The sequence below is a fragment of the Stegostoma tigrinum genome, chromosome 2 (assembly GCF_030684315.1).
Source record: "Stegostoma tigrinum isolate sSteTig4 chromosome 2, sSteTig4.hap1, whole genome shotgun sequence".
Taxonomy (NCBI): domain Eukaryota; kingdom Metazoa; phylum Chordata; class Chondrichthyes; order Orectolobiformes; family Stegostomatidae; genus Stegostoma; species Stegostoma tigrinum.
The window spans coordinates 158,843,549-158,863,707 of NC_081355.1; the positions used below are offsets into that span (position 1 = coordinate 158,843,549).

At 43.1% G+C, this 20,159-nt stretch overlaps 1 protein-coding gene across 1 annotated transcript in view; it reads right to left on the reverse strand.

The window, feature by feature from the left end:
• Positions 1 to 20,159, reverse strand: part of bop1 (BOP1 ribosomal biogenesis factor) — a 160,599-nt gene that overhangs the window by 6,194 nt on the left and 134,246 nt on the right. The window contains exons 6-13 of the mRNA XM_048552036.2: positions 19,245 to 19,346; positions 16,287 to 16,499; positions 14,805 to 14,966; positions 14,243 to 14,323; positions 11,371 to 11,440; positions 10,097 to 10,229; positions 6,167 to 6,347; positions 1,845 to 2,133 (exon numbers count right to left, since the gene is read on the reverse strand). Of these exons, the coding sequence (XP_048407993.1) occupies positions 1,845 to 2,133; positions 6,167 to 6,347; positions 10,097 to 10,229; positions 11,371 to 11,440; positions 14,243 to 14,323; positions 14,805 to 14,966; positions 16,287 to 16,499; positions 19,245 to 19,346 (1,231 nt within the window). The remainder of the gene's footprint in view (positions 1 to 1,844; positions 2,134 to 6,166; positions 6,348 to 10,096; positions 10,230 to 11,370; positions 11,441 to 14,242; positions 14,324 to 14,804; positions 14,967 to 16,286; positions 16,500 to 19,244; positions 19,347 to 20,159) is intronic.

Genomic DNA, 20,159 nt, shown 5'->3' on the forward strand with positions numbered 1-20,159 from the left:
CCCGAAACGTCAGCTTTCCTGCTCCTCTGATGGTGCTTGGCCTGCTGTGTTCATCCAGCTCCACACCTTGTTATATCAGTTTGATTTAAGTTTCTGAGGTTGCCTCTTGTCCTTCTAAATTTCAAAGAATACAAACCCAATCTCCCAAACTCTCCTTAACAAACACTCCCACCATCCCAGGAATCAGTCTGGTGAACCACTGCTGCACTCCTATGGCAAGGAGATCTTCCCTTACATAGGGAGGCTAAGGCCTTACTGAGTGTTCCAGATGCAATCTCACCGATGGTCAACAATTGCAACAGGCCTCCTTTACTCCTGTACAAACACCCTCTCACTATAAATGGCCAGCATACTATTTGCCTTCTGAACTGCTTTTTGCAACTGCAATTATAGATTTCTCTTGTGCCTGCCAGAAATGAGTCATGATTGTTTTTGTGGTCTTTTTTAAAACATACCTATGCAAGTTTTTACAGTCTATTTTTAGATTTCTCAGTTTATATTCATGTTCTGTTTTCGTTTCAGCAAAGGTGGATCAAAAGTGTTGAATTCTAAAATGTTTCCAATCTTCAGGCTTACTACTTTCTTAGTGATTGTAAGCCTCTTTCTTTGATCTAATACAGTCTTTATTCTGTTAGATTTTTATGCTTTCGTCAGGACTGGGGAGGGGGAGGGAGCCCAGAAATAAATAGAGGGAACGGGGTGGGGCCAGGGTAAGGCTAGGAGAGAGAGAGTGATAGGTGGATGCAGGTAGGAGGTATTGTGATTGGTCCGTGGGAAGGGTGGAGCGGATAGGTGAGAAGGAAAATAGACAGGTTCGGTCAGGGGTCAGGGAGGGTGACGAGGAGGGAGAGGGGTTTTGAAGCTGTGAAGTCGATGTTGACGCCATCGGGTCAACACACTGTTCTAGAAAACCATCATGTATACCTTCCAGGAATATATCCTCCACAGCAACAGAGCTAATTATGTTTTTCTAGTCTGCATGTAAATTGAAGTCAACCTTGAGCATGGTACCCTGATTAAATGGACTTTATATTCCGGATCTATATCACATTACTGTTCAGTGGCCCATAAACAACTGCCACCAATATTTGTTACCCACTGTTATTTCTTAGCTCAATTCAAACTGATTCTAGACCCAGTTGTTTTTATCTAGGATCCTCTCTCACCAATGTACTGACTGAACTCCCTCTTGGCACCCCCAACCCCATCTCCTTTCTGTTTCTTGCCTATCCTTTCCTAATGTCAAACACCACATTTGTCTGCCAAACTTGGTCACCCTGTACCATTTCTCCATAAAGGCAATTTGTGCTGTCAATTTATACTTTGTTGCAAACGCACACGTCTCAATTTAACCATTTACATTGCTTTGCTGTTTGACCTTCGTTTCTGCCGGCTTTGTTTCTGCTGCCTTCTAATTTTGTTTGACACTTTTCTGTAAAACTCTTTGACCTAAGGCATGATATTACTGTTTTGATTACAAACATGAGGAGATGGGCAAGGGACAGGAATGTGCAAAGACAATTCCACATCTGAGAAATTTTAGTTGTGGGAGAGGAAGGAACTGAGGTGTAAGTTCAGCATAAAATTCATATTTTACAGAACTGGTCACCATTGAAACTTCTGCTACTGGACAGAAAATGATCAGAAGCACTGACAGCAGTCATAGGCAAAGGGAGTCAGAGTGGGATAGCTGCGTTGCCACATCAGTTAACAATGTGACCTCTAAAAATTCTACTTCCCCACATTAAATGGGTTCACTTCCAGTCAGGTTTCCTTAACTCCACTACATGGTCACGGTCAACGAACAGGGCAGTCCTCCTGGACAAAACGATCAGAGAACTCACCACCAGGATGCACAGCCATGCTCGACACCCACTTGCAGTTAGTCATGAGCTTCTTGGTGAGTTCCTGCTTGAGGAGGTTGTAGATACGGATGTAACGTTGTGTGGCCACGAAGAAGAATGGTCTGATAGGGTGGAATAGCACACACTGCACCATGCCTTTGTTCTTGCGGAAGGGATTCTGACTCCGCCGCTTGCTGAGCTGGTGGATGAGGACCTGTGCGTTACCGTTGTCTGGGACAACTGTTGCTAAGTAATCCCCTTTTCCGTGCCAAGTGACCTGTTTCACCAGCTGTTGAAATAAGACCGAGGACAAAGAGTAAAGCTTCACCATGAGGGAATCATACTGACAAGGTCCCCTGTGCTACAGGTTTCAATACTAGACAAACTCATTGCCATTTTGTGGGAAGTGTAGATTTTCATTACATGGTGTGAATGAACACTCCCCGATTTCACTCCTGCATGGCCTGACTTTGAGCAATATCTCCTTCTGGTTTGCCACACCAGAGGAAAGAGATTTTCCTTCATTCACCCGTTCAGCATTTATTTTTTCCTTTTTATTCACACACGGGATGAGGGTGTCACTGACCAGGCAGCATTTACTGCCCATCCCTAATTGCCCCAGAGGGCAGTTAAGAGTCAACCACATTGCTGTGGGCCTGGAGTCACAGGTAGGCCAGACCAGGTAAAGGATGGCAGTTTCCTTCCCTAAAGGAGACTAGTGAACCAGATGGGCTTTTCCAACAATCAACAATGGATTCATGGTCATCATTAAGGGGAAGGCTGGTAGATATAGGGAATGCTGGATGACCAGAGAAATTGAGGCTTTGGTCAAAAAAGGCCGATGTCAGGTATAGACAGCTGGGATTGAGTGAACCCCTTAAAGGGTATTAGGGTAGCCAGAATGTAGTTAAGGAAATCAGGAGGGCAAAAAGGAGATATGAGATAGCTTTGGCAAATAGAATTAAGGAAAATCCAAAGAGATTCTACAAATTCATTAAGGCTAAAAGAGTAACTATGGAGAGAATAAGGCCTCCTAAAGACCAACCTGGTTATCCTTTTGTGGAAACACAAAAGACAGGAGAGATACTAAACACATATTTTGCATCAATATTCACTGTGGAGAGTGACATGGAAGCTAGGGAACTGAGAGAAACAAATAGTGATGTATTGAAGAGAGTTCATATTACAGAAGAGGAGGTGATGGAGATCTTAAAATGAATAAAAGTAGATAAATTCCCAGGACCTGATCAGGTTTTTCCCACAACTTTGTAGGCTGTTAAGGATGGGCTGAGATGCCGGAAGATTGGAGGTTGGATAATGTGGTGCCATTGTTTAAGAAAGGCTATAAGGAAAAGCCAGAGTACCATAGACTAGTGAGTCTTCCACCGGATTTATATGCGTTTGGAAAGGCAAGAACTGATTAGAGATGGTTAGCACGGCTTTGTGCGTGGGAAATCGTGTCTTACTAATATGATCGAGGTTTTTGAAGAGTTGTCAAATAATATTGATATAGGTGAACTTTGATATTGGTTATCTATTTGGAACAGCAAAGCGTACAACATGGTTCCACATGGTAGACTGGTTAGTAAAGTTATATCATTTGGGGTCCAGGGGAGCTGGGCAATTGGATACAAAATTGCCTTGAAGATAGGAGACAGAAAGTGGTGGTGGAGCATTGTTTTTTGGACCAGAGGCCTGTGACCAGCGGTGCGCCACAAAGATCGGTGCTGGGTCCACTGCATTTCAACATTTACACAACTGATTTGGATGCAAATATAGGAGGTGTAGTTAGTAAGTTTGCAGATGACGCCAATATAGGTTGTGTGGTGGACAATGAGGAAGGTTATCTCAGAGTACAACGGGACCTTTATCAGATTGGCCGAAGAGTGACAAATGGAGTTTAATTTACGCAAATGTGAGGTGTTTTGTATTTTGATAAGGCAAACTCCAGCAGGACGACTTCAGGGAAGGCATTTAGCGCATCTTTCGTTGGTCATAACATTGAGTTCTTGAAGTGGTAGTCATATTGTGTCTGTACAAGACATTAGTGAGGCCACTTCAGAATACTGCGTACAATTTTTGTCACCCTTCTGTAGGAATGATGACTTTAAAATTGAGAGGCTGCAGAAAAGGTTTACAAGGATGTTGCTGGAACTGGAGGGTTTGAGCTATAGGGAAAGGCCGAATAGCTGGGGCACTTTTCCCTGGAGTGTTGGAGAATGAGGGGTGACCTTATAGAGGGATAAAATTATGAGGCATGTGGATAGTGTGAATAGCCAAGGTCTTTTTCCTAGAGTGGGGGAGTCCAAAACTAGGTTTAAGGTGAGAGAGGTAAGATTTAAAAAGGACCTAAGGGGTAACTTTTTTATGCAGACGGTGGTGCATGTATGCAAGTCGAGGAGGCGGGAAAAATTACAACATTTAAAAGGCATCTGGTTGGGTATACGAATAGGAAAGGTATGGACGGATATGGACCAAATACTGGCAAATAGGCCTAGGTCAGATTGGGATATCTGGTTGGCACGGATGAGTTGGACCGAAGGGTCAGTTTCTGAGCTGTGCAGTGACCTCAGTTATGTAAAATCTATGTTAATGACTTGGATGATGTACAGAGTATAAGACATCCATTGGTACCAATGATATAAATCTAGATAAACGTATGGGTGATAATGGAATAGTGTCGGTTAGATGGGCTTCAGTTTGGTTTCACAGATTGGCGCAACATTGAGGCCGAAGGGCCTGTACTGTGCTGTAGTGTTCTATTAGATCCTTAATTCCAGATACTTATTGAATTCCAATTCCACCATCTGCCAGGGCAGGATTCAAACCTGGGTCCCCAGAACATTACCCGGGTCTCTGGATTAACAGTACAGTGATAAAAGCACTAGGCCACTGCCCCACCTTTTACATTGTTGGTATTGATCAGACAGTTAATCAGCAGGTACAATTGGTTCATGGTGTGCTAAGTAAGGTCTCCCGAGAATAGTTCTCTGCCTGCAGGGAGATCTGCATCATTATACCCTACACAGCGAGGTAGGTAGTTAAAGAACTGGGACAGCTAGTCAGAGCTTGTACTGTACATTCTTCAGAGCTCTTCATGCAGATCCAGGATCCTTCTTAGCAATGTACATTTCGACTGATTGATGACATCAGGAATGGTAGCTCAAAGCCCTAAGAATGAATATGAAGTGGTGATAATGCCAACGCAGATTAGGTAGAGAAACCTGCACAGCAGTTTGTTTAAAGTTCTGCAGTAGGGTGTAGGTGTCACTGGCAATGCATGAGGTGCCCATCGTGGGTGCCCTTGAACTGACCTAGGGTCATTTCAGAAGGCAGTCAAGAGTCAACCATGTGTGACTGGAGATCCATCTGGACCATTAACAAGTTTGTTAGCAAAACCCATGGCTTTTTGCAACAATTAACAAAAGTTAATTGATCATCACTAACGAGATTAATTTTAATTGCTGATTTTTAAAAAAAAATTAATTTAATTCAGGTGTTACCAGCTACTGTAGTAGCATTTGAATTCTTTAACTCCAATTGATCTGGGCCTAACCTGGACCTCTAAGTGACTAACACACTGACATTACCACCACAGCACCACCTTCCACTGTTTGGATTTATGTCAATAGAACAGGCCTCGCTCACACCACCTATACCCAAACAGCCCTTTGCTGGATATTGCCCAGTCTAACTGCCAGGCTTAAATCAGATCCACTGTGAAAGATGGGCTTGACCTCTCTGACTTACTGTGATCACTGTCTCACATCCTGTTACCCCACCTACTACTTGACTGAGATGGTAGCTGTCAATGTACAATGCCTACTCAGTGTCAGGACAGGAACCAGAGGGACGTAATAGCATAAGAAATGCGAAGAGAATAAAAGCACATTCATCCCGTCAAAACTGCTCTATCATTTGATGAGATCATAGCTGATCTATACTGCAATATCCCCAAACTCTTGACGTTTTTAACATGTAGAAACAGGATCACTCTCAGTTCTGGGGAAAAGGCAGGCAAGTGAGTTGAGGGCTATCAGGTCAGCCATAGTTTCACTGAATGGCCAAGCAGACTCAATGGACAGAATAGCTTAATTCTGCTCCTTTTGCTTATTGTCTTACATCGTAAATGTGGAAGTTGGAATATCTGAGAATATCACACTCCAAATAAAGGGAAAAGGGGATACATGACCAAATCCAACCTAGACAAAAGGCCTTGCTGATGCAATTCCGGACAGAAAAGAAATGCAGGTAGGAACTACATCACACTCCATGGAAAACAAAGAGCAATTCACGATGTGGGAACGTGTCAAAGGTGTAACCTTGTTGTGTTTGATGATGAGCCGGTATCCTTTGTCAAAAGCATCTCCATCAGCAGCAGTCCATTCCACAGGTTGGACAGGTTCTTCCTCTGGTTTCTCAAATGATGCAATGATTTGGTCTGTTGCATTATACAACAACTTATCACCCAAGCATGGATTAATAATGATAACAGATTGCTCACTGAAGAAATAAAAACAAAACACGCAGTTACTCTTTGCACAATGAGGACTCAAGTGAAGAAACAATCTGCATTATTAACCCAGCAACCATCTGAAGCACATTCCCTCTTCAGATCTACACTGCCAGGCTTGGCACAGGAGAAATTAGATACAAATAAACACAGAATGCTGGAGAAACTCTGCAGCTCTGGTAGTATCCATGGAGAGAGAAACACAGTTAACATTTGGAGCCCAATGTAACTCTTCTTCATCATTACTTCTGAATTCTGAAGAGTCATATCAGACTTAAAACTCTAACTCTATTTCTCTCTCCACAGATGCTGCCAGACCTGCTGAGTTTCTCTGGCATTCTGGGTTTGTTTCAGTTTCCTATCATCTGTAGAATTTTGCTTTTATTTGGGAAATTAGATACAGCCTAGGATAGGTTCATTCAGCTCAATTAGTCTCTGTTGGTGTTATACACAATGACTTTCAGTGGTAGTAAGATCCATATTCTAGCCACTCTTCGGGGAAAGGTTCATCTTATTTCCCTGTTGAATTTATTACTAACTAATTTTGCCGAACCTTTTGGCTTGCAGTCATCAGGACATTTCACAAGAAAAACCAGAAGGGAAACCAACCTTCTTATCTACCAGGAGTACTGAACAGCTCATATGTGGACCCTGATTGTGGGAGACACCAGCAATATACCAGAACTTCAAGAGAGTCAGGGGCAGAGCTGAGTGTTGTGGCTATCACCAAGAAGGTGGCGCTGGGGATGCTGAAAGATCTGAAAGAGCTTAAATCACCTGGACCAGATTGCCTATCTCCTTCAGAACTTGGGTGTAGTCTAAGAGATGATGGAGACATTAGTGGTGATCTTTCAGGGATTACTTGAGTCAGTGACATTCACAGAGGACTGGAAAACGGCTATTGTAACACCCCTGTTTAAGAAAGGAGAAAGGTGGAAGATAGGGAGCTATAGGCCGGTCAACCTGGCCTCCAGAACAAGTAATAGAACAGACAGTATAGAAAGGCCATACTTTCAGGCACAGCAGATAAGAGGATAGCTATAAGGAGGAGGATGGCCTGACCGCAGTCATTGCTAAGATTTTAGGGTTCTTTATTAAGGATGAGATAGTGGAGTAGTTCATGGTAAAATAGGCCTGAGACAGAGATAATGGGAACTGCAGATGCTGGAGAATTCCAAGATAATAAAATGTGAGGCTGGATGAACACAGCAGGCCAAGCAGCATCTCAGGAGCACAAAAGCTGACGTTTCGGGCCTAGACCCTTCATCAGAGAGGGGGAAGGGGAGAGGGAACTGGAATAAATAGGGAGAGAGGGGGAGGCATTGGCATTGGCATGTGGAGGTCATGCCTGACTAATCTGTTAGAATTCCTTGAGGAGGTAATGAGCAGATTAGACAAAGGAGAGCCAGTGGATGTGATCTATTTGGATTTCTGGACAGCCTTTGACAAGGTGCCATACAGGGACTGGCATTGATAGAGGATTGGCTTATTGGCAGAAAGCAGAGTGAGAGGATAGTGGGGTCTTTTTAGGATAGCAGCTGGTGACAATTGGAGTTCCACAGGTATCGGCATTGGGACCACAGCTATTCACATGTCACATTAACAACATGCATGAAAGAACTGGGGACAGGGTTGCTGGCAACACAAAGGTAGGTGAAGAGATGAAAGCAGAAAGTCTGCTGAAGGACTTTGACAGGCTACGAGTGTGAGCAAAGATGGAATATCATGTGGGAAAGTGCAAGGTGCTGCCCTTTGATTGGAGGAATAGAGGTGCAGGCTATTGTCTAAATGGGGAAACATTTTGGAAATCTGAATCAAAATTGACTTGGGAATCCTAGTTTAGGATTCTCTTAAGTTAACACGCAGGTTCAGTTGGCAGTTAAGAAGGCTAGAATATGTGGAGATGTATTGCTCAGGCTGTGCAAGACTGGTCAGACTGTATTTGGAATACTGTCAGCAGTTTTGGGTCCTGTATCCAAAGAAAGATGTGCTGATGTTGGAGACGGTCCAGAGGAAATTTACAAGAACGATCTTGGGGATAAAGCCGTATGAGGTGTGGTTGAAGACTCTGGGTGTGTATTCAGAATTTAGAAGGATGAGGCAGGATCCCATTACAACTTAGAGAATACTGAGAGACCTGGATACAGTGGAGGTGGAGATGATGTTTCCACTAGTGGAAGAGACTAGGACAAAATCCTTCAGCCAGAGGGTGGGTAATCTGTGGAACTTATTGCCATAGAGGGCTGTGAAGGCCAAGTCATTAAGTGCACATAAGACAGGGACAGGTTCTTGAATGGTAACAGTATCAAACATTACGGGGACAAGGCTGGAGAATGGAATGGAGAAACATTTCAGCCACGATCGAAAGGTGGAGCAGGCCAGATGGATAGGCTGGTCCAAATCTGTACCTATGTCTTACGGTCTAAGCATTATCTAACTAGCAATGATTGACAGTCAAGTGCCAAGCTCTGCTTAATACCTGACACTGATTTCTGAGCAATACAATGACCAATGAGCCAACGAATGGTTGTCACCTATTTTGCCGAGTTGAAACAGGTGCAGTGGATGTACCTGTTCTGTCTGCAAAGAACTGCACACTGTGTAGTAATAGCTTCCAGTAAGCTACACTGCAAGCAAGGCTGAATTTTAAATTGGCTGTCACCATAATTTGTTGCAATCACTATTCCCCAAATGTTCTCCATGCACGGAATCAAACCTAATCCTGGACACTAATTCAATATTTCTCCATAAGTTGAAACATCCTTATCACCCCATCCTATTCCTTTTTTTAATCTATTTTCAAATATGGAGATCAAGTCTAACTGCAGCCTGACAAGGTTCTGATGCATGGGCTTTGAACGCTGTTTTTAGTGACTGGGGACCTATACCCCTGGGGCCCACTGCTGGTTTTACTAGAGAGTAAACAATAACTGAATAATGCTCCCTACAAACGCTCAACATTGAACACTCCCAGGGCAAGCACAGCATGGGGTTAGACACAGAGCAAACCCTCTGTACACTGTCTCCTAAACTCACAAGGCGGGTATGTAGAAATAGAGAAACATAGACAATAAGTGCAGGTTTCGGCCATTCGGCCCTTTAAGCCTGTATCACCATTCGATAGATCATGGCAGATCACACAACCTCAGTATCCCATTCTCGCTTTCTCGCCGTACCCCTTAATCCCTTTCACCGCAAGGGTCATGTCCAGCTCCCTCTTGAACCTATCGAATGAACTGGCCCCAACAGCTTCCTGTGGGAGAGAATTCCACAGGTTCACAATTCTCCACATGAAGAAATGCCTCCTCATCCCAATCCTGAATAGCTTACCCCTTATTCTTAGACTGTGACCCCTATTTCTGGGCTTGCCCAACATCAGGAACATCTTCCCACATCTAGCCTGTCCAGTCCCATCAGGATTTTACATGTTTCTATGAGATTCCCCCACCCACTCATTCTCCTAAAATCTGGTGAGTACAAACCCACTCGATCCAGTCTTTTCTCATACATACAACATTGGGATAGATTTAGAGTTAAGATCTTTCTATGATGGCCCCATCATACACACCCAAATGATGCAGACCCCTCAAAGTATATCAACTTGATTGTCATGCGTTACACCCAGATGAACAACATAACTTTATTTCCAACAACTTTACCCTGCTACATGCTGAATACATGACTAGTAACTGCATAATCATTCAAATAATGATTGGTACCCAGGTTACAGTGTACTTACACAGTCAATGCCACGAGGCACTGAACCGGGTTAGGATTCCAAGCGATGCTTCTCACTACGCCTTCCACTTCGATTGTTCTTAGGCAACGGCCTGTGCAAACCTCCCAAAACCGAACTGTGCTGTCATCAGAGCCTGTGGGAAGCAGTCAGAAAATTGGGAAGCTGGGGAATTAGAACAGATAAACTGTACTGTGCATTACCCCAAACTGGAATATGTCTGTGAGACAAGAGAGGAAACGAAAGCTCCACTTGTGTGCACAACATTAAAGAGTTCTCAAAGAGACATTGAAAGAGCTGGGAGTGCTCAGCCTGCTCTGCTTACAGTTTATCGCTTGTTGTCTGTGCAATGACTAAACTCATACTTTTAGGAGGAAGGCTACGGAGAGATTTCTGCACTGCCAGAGGTGCAGTCTTTTCAAAGCCGTGGGAGCCCGGACCAATAGTTAACCCTCAATCAAATAAATGTAATCACTAATTGGATGTGTGGTAGTGGGATCTTGCTGTGCTCAAAATGGCTGTCACATTTCCTCCATTACGAAGATGACTAAATTGTCCGAAATCTGCTTTGAGGCACTGAGATCATGAAAAGTATGTTATAAATGTCTAAATAACAATAGTCACTGGGCCACAGGAACTCAAACGCAGATATAGTGACATAATACAAAGGTAATGCGTAAAGTCAGTCACATAATGACCATTTATCACACAGAATCCTTGAACATTTTATGGTTAAATATGTTGAACAAAATCAATTCATGTTTGCAAATGTCATTTACCTATTGTAAATGTAATTTAGGCTACAATAACATTAAAAAAAACAAAAATCAAATTACATAAATCATTCACCAGCCAGTGAAACAACTTGCTCATTGTGAGCAGATGTCTGGGAGCAGACTGCACTCCTCCCCCAAATGGGTGTTTAAAAGCCACATCTTTTAAATTAAGACTTAACGGAAAATAAAATAATCAGAGTGAGCAAATTTCTGTGTTTACTTGGCATCCTCTGACTGTATGGAAGAGATTTGCAGTTCTCCAATCTGAGTTCATTCCTCAGCTAGACACAAACTCACAATCTCAGAGAGCTGTGGAATAACTCGATTACCTCAGTGCCATGCAGAATGATTTCAGCGGCTGGAAAGCTGCCGCTCAGAGTAGAGTGCCCACAGAAATGTTCCAGCTTCCTTTTTAACACATTTACTTCCCCTTTCATTTGTTGTTTTAAGAGCACTAACAACCAAAGATGTAATGTGGAAAAGAAAGGAATGTGCTGTTACCCGAGGCCAGCCACTGCCCGCTGGGAGAGACACCGATGCACCGCACCAAGTTAGTGTGCCCTGTGTAAACCTATTTTAAAAAAAAAAGGAGCAAGTGAAATCAGGGACAGGTCAGTCTGCCAACATGCTCATAAACATTTAATTGCAACAGCAAAACAGTCAATTTTGTTTGTACTCTAAGGAAGCAAGATAGGGGGCTTAAGAAAACAGATTGGCTCAAAAGGCCCCACTTCTAGAAAGACATTAACACAGTTTCTCAAGCCTTATCCTCCTTAATATGGAATAAGTAGCACTGTCAGAGGGTTGTCACCAAGGGAGTGCCATACTACTGAAAGGCTGGCACTGAGGAAAAGCCACACTGCCAGTGCTCCTCCTCTGAGGGAGTACCATGCTTGCAGAGAACTGCAGGATCACTGGTCCACCAGAAAGGCAAGTACCAAAGGAACATGGCACCATCAGACGAATATTTTATATCCTGGTAGGATTAAAATCACAGATGTAGCAATTCTCTCAAAAAGCAGAGCTCTGAAATGTGTTTGCATTCAAAGCAATTTCACTGAATGGGGCACACCTGCAGGACAGAGACAGTCACACACCCACAGCCTTTCTGGATTGCAATGTCTTTAGAAACAGTCACCTTGTGGGACACCCAAAACTCTGCTTCAGGGATGCTTGCAATTATGACATGAAGGCCCTAAACAGCAACACCTCCTTTGAGATGGCATGTACCACCATGGTGGCCAGTGGCTATAGCGGCTTGGCAACACAAAACAACACGCCATCGTGCTGGATAGTTTCGTGTGCAATGCTTGTGGCAGAACTTGCCTCTCCAGGAATGACATTGTCAGCCATCAGAGATGCAGTGTATGGAGATTCCTGCCTGAAAGCGATACTAGGCGGTGTGTCCCTTATCTCCCTCAACACTTGTTCCTTAAAGTGGTCCCATCACAGATTTTGTTTTTGTTGATATGCCTGCCAAGTGTGCTACTATTTTATGTTCCTTGAAAATTTATAGTTACTCTGTCTTCCTAATTCTTTTCAAAACGAACTTCTTTCTTCCTTTGATTTTTATTGTTTCCTTGGCTGCAATTGTACTTAATATACAAACCTCTTTCTTAACCCCCAACATTCCCTCTCCATCCTTGGAGTCTAAAGTGTTTCATCTATTCTTTCCTTTTAGCAGAACATATTTTCCTTCCAACCTGTTCTAAACGATTTTAAATTGTTCCCATTGTTGTTCTACAATTATTGTTTGCCAATACTATTTATTTTCATCTTCCAAAGTTTAATGTCGTCTTATCAAAACCAGTTTTGATCCAAGATATTAATCTGGTTTTTGACATAGTTATGTCCTTCTCTGGTGTATTATGTTATGGTCACTATTGTCAAGCTGATCTTCAATTTCACCTCTCCGCTCTGGTTCATTCCCACATTACTAGATCAAACAGCAAATCATCCCACATAAAAGCAAAATAATGCAGGATTTCCAGTATCTGCAGTAAGAACAAAATCAGCTCGAAAAGCTCAATAGATCATGCAGCATCTGTGGACAGAAACATATTTAACATTTCAGACTGAATCTTTCCTTCACACATTGTCACAACATAGAAAGTCCATTTCCGTATTCCCAATTCCAACCTCTTCTCTCCAATTAATATCAGAGTAGTTTATATTTTTTACTCAGTTCTCCAATTTGTTTTTTTATTCGCTTTCCTCCCTCTACTAGGTGATCTACACTACTTGTATTAGTGCGATAGAACCTTTGTTACGTTTAACTGCTAACAATATAGATTCTGACCACTGATGACAATTCCATCATCTCTGCAGCCAATCTATCTTTTCTAAATAAGTAGCCTGATTTTTCTCTATAGTCTCTGTAATTCAGAAGGGTGACCTGCAATGAGACAACATATGGACTGTCATGCTGTAGAGATTCCTACTAATTCTTGGCTGACCCTGGAATCACATGTAGGCTGGACCAGGTAAGATGGTGGGGTTCTTTCCTTGAAGGACTTTAGGAATTACAGTCACAGTCACAATCAACAATGGCCCCTGGGCCAGCTCGTTATTCCAGAACATTACCGAGTTTATTTCTCACTACCTGCCATGTCCTCAGAACATTGGCTGAGGATTCTGGATTGTTAGAGTTACATTACTACTATGCCACTGCCTCCTTTTAGTTCTGGAGGTACAGCGAAGCATGTTGCCAAAGTAGCTCTGGAAAGCATCAGAAAAATTCTAGGTCTAATAATACACAAAATCCAATGGGCTGCAAACAAAAACAAGTTGTGTTTATAGCAGCAACATATAAATTTAAAAATAAATAGAGGAGTATATATAAATAAATACAGACACAAGTACAATAACAAGATTCAATTTAGTCCTAAGATAAGACAGGCGGTCTCAATGATACACACAAAGTTCTGTGGCCACTATGTGTCTGAGTCTATGATTTGGAAATATAATGACAGTCGCCAAAGGTACCATCATCCCTCGCTTCACAGAATATGCGGCAGCTGACAAGAAGTTTCCATCTGATCCAATCATGGACACCCCAGCATTTTAGAGCTGGTGACCCCGCAACCATATAACACAAGTGAGGAGAAACATACTTCACACCCAAAGGTAGGGAAACTTACCTGCATCCATTTCCTTTAAAAGATCATTGTTTCAACAGCAGTTAGAAATGGGCAATAAATGCTGGCCTACGCAGCGAAGCAATGCACAATTTAAAAAAGACATGGCCACTTGATACCACCAGACGACCTCTGCATGTTCACAATTGGTGTAAAGTGGGTGCTCATACAAGAAACCTTTTATATAGAACGTTTCAGTGCAAAGGCAGACAGCTCCCCACGTGGATGGTGCTCACCAGTGCTTGAGTGGTTGGGAAAGGCTGGAGATCCTTTGGTTTGGGAAGCTTTGGTATCAAGTCTTCAGGGTCCACATTTACCTAGAGGAAAGCCAACAAAGTTTAAATAAAAACCCTGTCAAATTAAGCAGAATCCTCAGCAGTGTAATTCTTGGGATCAGCAAAACACAGACAAAAAACATTATTCACAACCCTTGAGCAAAACACATACTGCATCAACAATTCATCTGACAGCTTCGGGGGAGAGCTACATTGTCAGAACTGCGGCCTTTTAGACGAGATATTGAACACGGAGTTTTGGCTGCCCCCCTCGAGAACCCACAATAATATTAGTTCTTCCTGATCCACTGACCAACACTCGCTCTGTGTGTGTGTGTGTGTGTGTGTGTGTGTGTGTGTGTGTTTCTCCATATAATAGCACTAATTAACAATTGCTTCAAAGGGCTTAATGCAGAAGCAGGTCGCTAAAAATAACTGACCAATCTTGAAAGTAAATTTAACAGTTACATAAGCCTTTACTTTGGCACCTCAGGGTCCCAGAATGAAAGAGCAATGAACCTACCCTCATTTTCCTTTGTCGTGGACAGAGGTAGAGATCGAGGCATCGTTCAAAGCGTTCGTGAATGAAGCGTGAAAATGCAGGCACGGCACGCAAAGATGTGAATTTCTGTGGGAGGAAGTTCAGCTTCCGTTCCTCGGGTTCCTGCTGTTCCCAGGCCAGTCTCTGCAAAAAGACAAACATCGGGCAAGCAACATTAGGCCAGGTGGAATAAGGGAGTCAATGAAGCGAAGCATGCATGTTCCTGTTTCTGGGTCACTGGACACGAACGATGACTGCACTCTATAAGATCATATCCAGAGGTGGAGAGAACAATCATGTCGCTGGGGGGGTAAAGAAAAAGGAATGAGTTAATTATCTAGGATTCTTCCTCCTCAGAAACAGGCACAATTTATAAGGGAGTCTCTACGGCAGCAATATCTAACTTGCGACGACAGAACTACGTACAGCAATAGAATACTGAAAACCTCATCTCTGCTATTGTTCCTCATTTGCTGCTTTGTCCAGTTTAAATTTTGTGGATCCAGGGGCTCATGAAGAGCTTTTCTTGACCACTGTCACACTGCATCTAAAAACTGCTTAAGTTGCACTGGGAGCACAAAGTAGTTGGGAATTAAGTCTGAAGTCACACAACACCAGGCTATAGTCCAACAGATTTTATTTAAAATCACAAGATTTTCGAGCACTGCTCCTTCAGCACCTGCTGTTGTGTGACTTCTGAATTTGTCCAGCTCAGTCCAACACCAGAATCTCCACAATATAGTTGGGAATAAAGAGATGCAAGGGAGGTGGTTCCCCATATCCCTACCTCATCCCTGCGTCTCCATGGCACACACCCATGATATCAGTAATGAAAAAGACAAGTCGATATTTGTTCCAACAGCAACATGAATCAGGTAGATTGTTCAGCTTATTCTTTCAAAGACAGATAAAAGTTGCCACAATGTTGTATTTTCTTTTCTGTCAATTGGTTGTACGGACATTGTTAATTTTCCCAGAGGTGACAGCCATATCTTTACTGTACACACATACATACATTACGGCTGCTTAAGACAGCCAGCTGGAAGCGCACATAACCATCCAAGTGGGGTGAGGGAGAATAGCTTATGTGCTTCTTTAGGATAAGGATGGGGTAAAAGGGATGGGCATTAAATGCAGGCCAGCCAGTGATGCCTGTGTCCCACCGGTAAATGAAAAACAAAGGGTGGGTGGGAGGAAATGAAGCAGAAAAAAAACCTATAAAAACCATCAGTGCTCCCCTCCAATGCATCATCTTTAGGTCCAGGGAGGCCGTTTGCTTCATGTCTCACATTATGTGATGTCAGTCTGTACCTGCACTGGAAGGGATATTGACTGCTTTCCCAAAGATAGCTAGAAGCAGTTGAAAATAATGGCGGTGGATGAGCAGCCATCAAACGTAACGTTTAACCTACCAAAGGCAGCACACAGTGGCCACACCATCCAGTAGAGGAAGTAACTCCTTACCTCTTCCTCTGTTAGCAAGTACTCAGGTGGTGGGTTATAAGATTCCTCATGCCCTGGGAGCTTCAGCTTGGGTGCAGGGACGTGCATTTTATGACGTCCCAGGATTGCATTGGGATCTTCCTTTGCCCACAAGTCATAGTACTGTGGCGTGTCATCTCGAGGCTTGCGTGGTTTGATCCAGCCCATTTTTATTGCATTGACCAGTTTTGATACCTGTAGGATGGAAGAGAGATGAAAAGTAACATCACAGTTTCAGTATAATGGAAGCAACATACGGATCGAAGAACAATATTCTTCCCTAGTCATCAATTTCAATACAGTACTTTACTTGACCGACAAGCAGATGTATTCAAAGTTTTCAGTTGATGTCAAGCCTCTGTTAAAAATGCCTTAGATAACTGATAGAAGGTGAGTTTCAGGAACTGCACTGTTGCACTGCCTCTCTGAGCTGTAAGGCTCAGGCTTCAAACCCAGCTACAGGACTGGAGTACAAACAAATCCTGCTACTCATGTAGGTTAGCTAGCACGTTTTGGCCAGCACAAATAAATGGGCAGTGTTAGTGGCTGGAGGGGCACACCAGACAAATCCTAAAACGGGAAACTAGTTTGACACGAAGGCTGACCAACCAACATTGTGGGTAGCACAAGTAACGTGGAAACAATTGAAAGAAAAGCAAATTAATTGATACAAGGTAAGTTTCTTTCCCCAAAGAGACTGGGATGTTACATGAAGTCCCTTCATCCACCTACATGCTGTGATGACTCAAGACAGTAGAATGCCACTTGGCCCATCAGGTTTATACTAGCTCCTTGAAAATGCAATCATGTTTAGCCCAACATTCCCACTTCTTTCTCCATAACTCTGCAAGTACCTCATTATCAAGAACCTGTCCAATTTGCCTTGGAGTTATTGATGGAGTCAAATTCCACCATCTTGTCAGGATCTAACATTCCTGATCTAGACAACTGAGTGAGTCAACTCCCCTTTAAACTACTTTGCCAATGACTGACCCAATTACCAACAGATATAGTTTGTCCCCACCTGTATCAATACCTTTCTTTGTCCGAAAGTTTGCATTAGATCATCTTAAGATGATAAGACATAGGAGTGGAAGTAAGGCCATTCGGCCCATCAAGTCCACGCCGCCATTTAAATCATGGCTGATGGGCATTTCAACTCCACTTCCCTGCACTCTAGCCCTTGATTCCTTCTGAGATCAAGAATTTGTCGATCTCTGCCTTGAAGGCATCCAATGTCCCAGCCTCCACTGCACTCCGTGGCAATGAATTTCACAAGCCCACCACTCTCTGGCTCAAGAAATGTCGTCTCATTTCAGTTTTAAATTTACCCCCTCTAATTTTAAGGCTGTTCCCACGGGTCCTAGTCTCCCCGTCTAACGGAAACAACTTCCTAGCGTCCACCCCTTCTAAGCCATACATTATGTTGTAAGTTTCTATTAGATCTCCCATCAACCTTCTAAACTCTAACGAGTACAATCCCAGGATCTTTAGCCATTCATCATACGTTAAATCTAGCATTCCAGGGATCATCTAAGTGAATCTCCGCTGGACACGCTCCAGGGCTAGTATGTCCTTCCTGAGGGGTGGGGCCCAAAATTGGACACAGTATTCTAAATGGGGCCTAACTAGAGCTTTGTAAAGTCTCAGAAGCACATCGCCGCTTTTATATTCCAACCCTCTTGAGATAAACGACAACATTACATTCACTTCCTTAATTACGGACTCTACCTGCAAGTTAACCTTTAGAGAATCCTGGACTGACGCTCCCAGATCCCTTTGTACTTCTGCTTTGCGAATTTTCTCACCATTTAGAAAATAGTCCGTGCCTGTATTCTTTTTTCCAAAGTGCAAAACCTCACATTTACTCACATTGAATTTCAGCCATTTCCTGGACCACTCTCCTAAACTGTCTAAATCTTTCCGCAGCTTCCCCACCTCCTCAGTACTTCCTGCCTGTCCACCTATCTTTGTATCATCGGCAAACTTCGCCAGAATGCCCCCAGTCCCTTCATCCAGAGCATTAATATATAAGGTGAACAGCTGCGGCCCCAACACTGAACCCTGCGGGACACCACTCATCACCAGTTTCCATTCCAAAAAAGATCCTTTTATCTCAACTCTCCGCCTTCTGTCAGACAGCCAATCCTCAATGCAAGCCAATCTTCTAATTCGTTCTGTGTCAAGGAAAATAGTCTTAGCTTTATTCCTGCTCATTCCTCAAGTCCCACACCAATTACAATCTTCTCGTAAAAACCACACACACACACACACACACACACACACACACACACACACACACACACACACACAGACACACACACAGACAAACTGTAGAGGCCAATTTTAACTTAGTTCGCAGCATATGAGTAGGATTGGATTTGACCAATGTGTAACTCTGATTGCAGGTTGCTCATCTGTGCACAATTGCAACTTTAGGAAATTACGTGAAGCAATTTTGGAAGCGGTCAGTTCACACAAGGTAAAGTCAAGATAGTTAGAGGTTTTGGGCTACCTTCTGAATTGACTTTTCAGTGTGCATGGGCTACCACTTAGTCTCATATTTTGTAGATCTCAACTATCTAAGCTGCTGCTTTGTTCTAGCTCCCTTGTGGGTAACAGGAAGAGATATACAGAAGCAAGAACAAAGTTGCCAGAAAAGCTCAGCAGATCTGGCAGCATCTGTGAAGGAGAAAACAGAGTTAATGTTTCGGGCCCAGTGGTCCTTCCTCAGAACCTTCCTCTGAGGAAGGGTCACCGGACCCGAAACATTAACTCTGTTTTCTCCTCCACAGATGCTGCCAGACCTGCTCAGCTTTTCCAGCAACTTTGTTTTTGTTCCTGATTTACAGCATCCGCAGTTCTTTTGGTTTTCATGAGAGATACAGAAGAATGGTTCAACAGCCAATGCCCAACTCAGAAATAATTGCTTCGTCTTACCTTTTCCTTCTCGATGAGCGATGGAATGAAGCTTCGCTTGTGAGCTGGATGGTTGGTGACTGGGTGAATCATCGTCTCATGGGTGAAAAAATCAATGTAAGGCTAAACAAAGAGAAGCAGAGAGTATTCATTTCAGATTCTGTCTAAACCACACAACCACTGGAGATGGAGTCAATTCACGTAAGGCCCATCAGTTTCACTAAAGGCTCTGACAAATACACATTGAAATTCAATGCAATTCAAACACAATATAAACTCAAATCAGGAAAAAGGAGTGCGATATAAGCAGGAGAGTGTGATTAGACTGAGTGTAATATTAAAGGGGTGGGGAGAGTGAAGGGGAGAGTGTATTGTGGTTAACTCTCTTACATCGACCACAGGAGAACTCAGATATGCAAGTTAACTTTGTGTTTATTCAAACAACCTCAACGTTAAACTGGCCAAACCGAATTCTGTCTGGCACTTGATCCCAGATCTGTTCCATGTCTGCCTAATCCCTGTCCAATCTCTGCCCCATGTCTGGCTGATACATATAGTAAATCATCAACCCTGACACTTCTGCAATCACATACAGATACATTGTAGAAAAATGACATGAAGAACAATGAACGGAAATCTCCTGTACTCAGTCTTTCCTTTCCTGTCTACAGGAATCTCTTTGCAATCCCTCGTCTCATCTCAAGGCTATGGGTATACAAGGATGTTAACTGGGCCTTTCAGTATTGTCTTGTAAGGTGTTGTATTATTCTTGTTGTAACACGTTTTACAAAATATCATTTAATTTCAACTACAGCTTAAGTAGATTGGGTGGGGCAGTAAAGGGTGCAGGGAGTGAGGGGAAAGATTGGGATTAGACAGGATGGGATATTAAAGGATGCAGGGAGATAGGGGGATTAGGAGGGGTCTGGCTGGGAA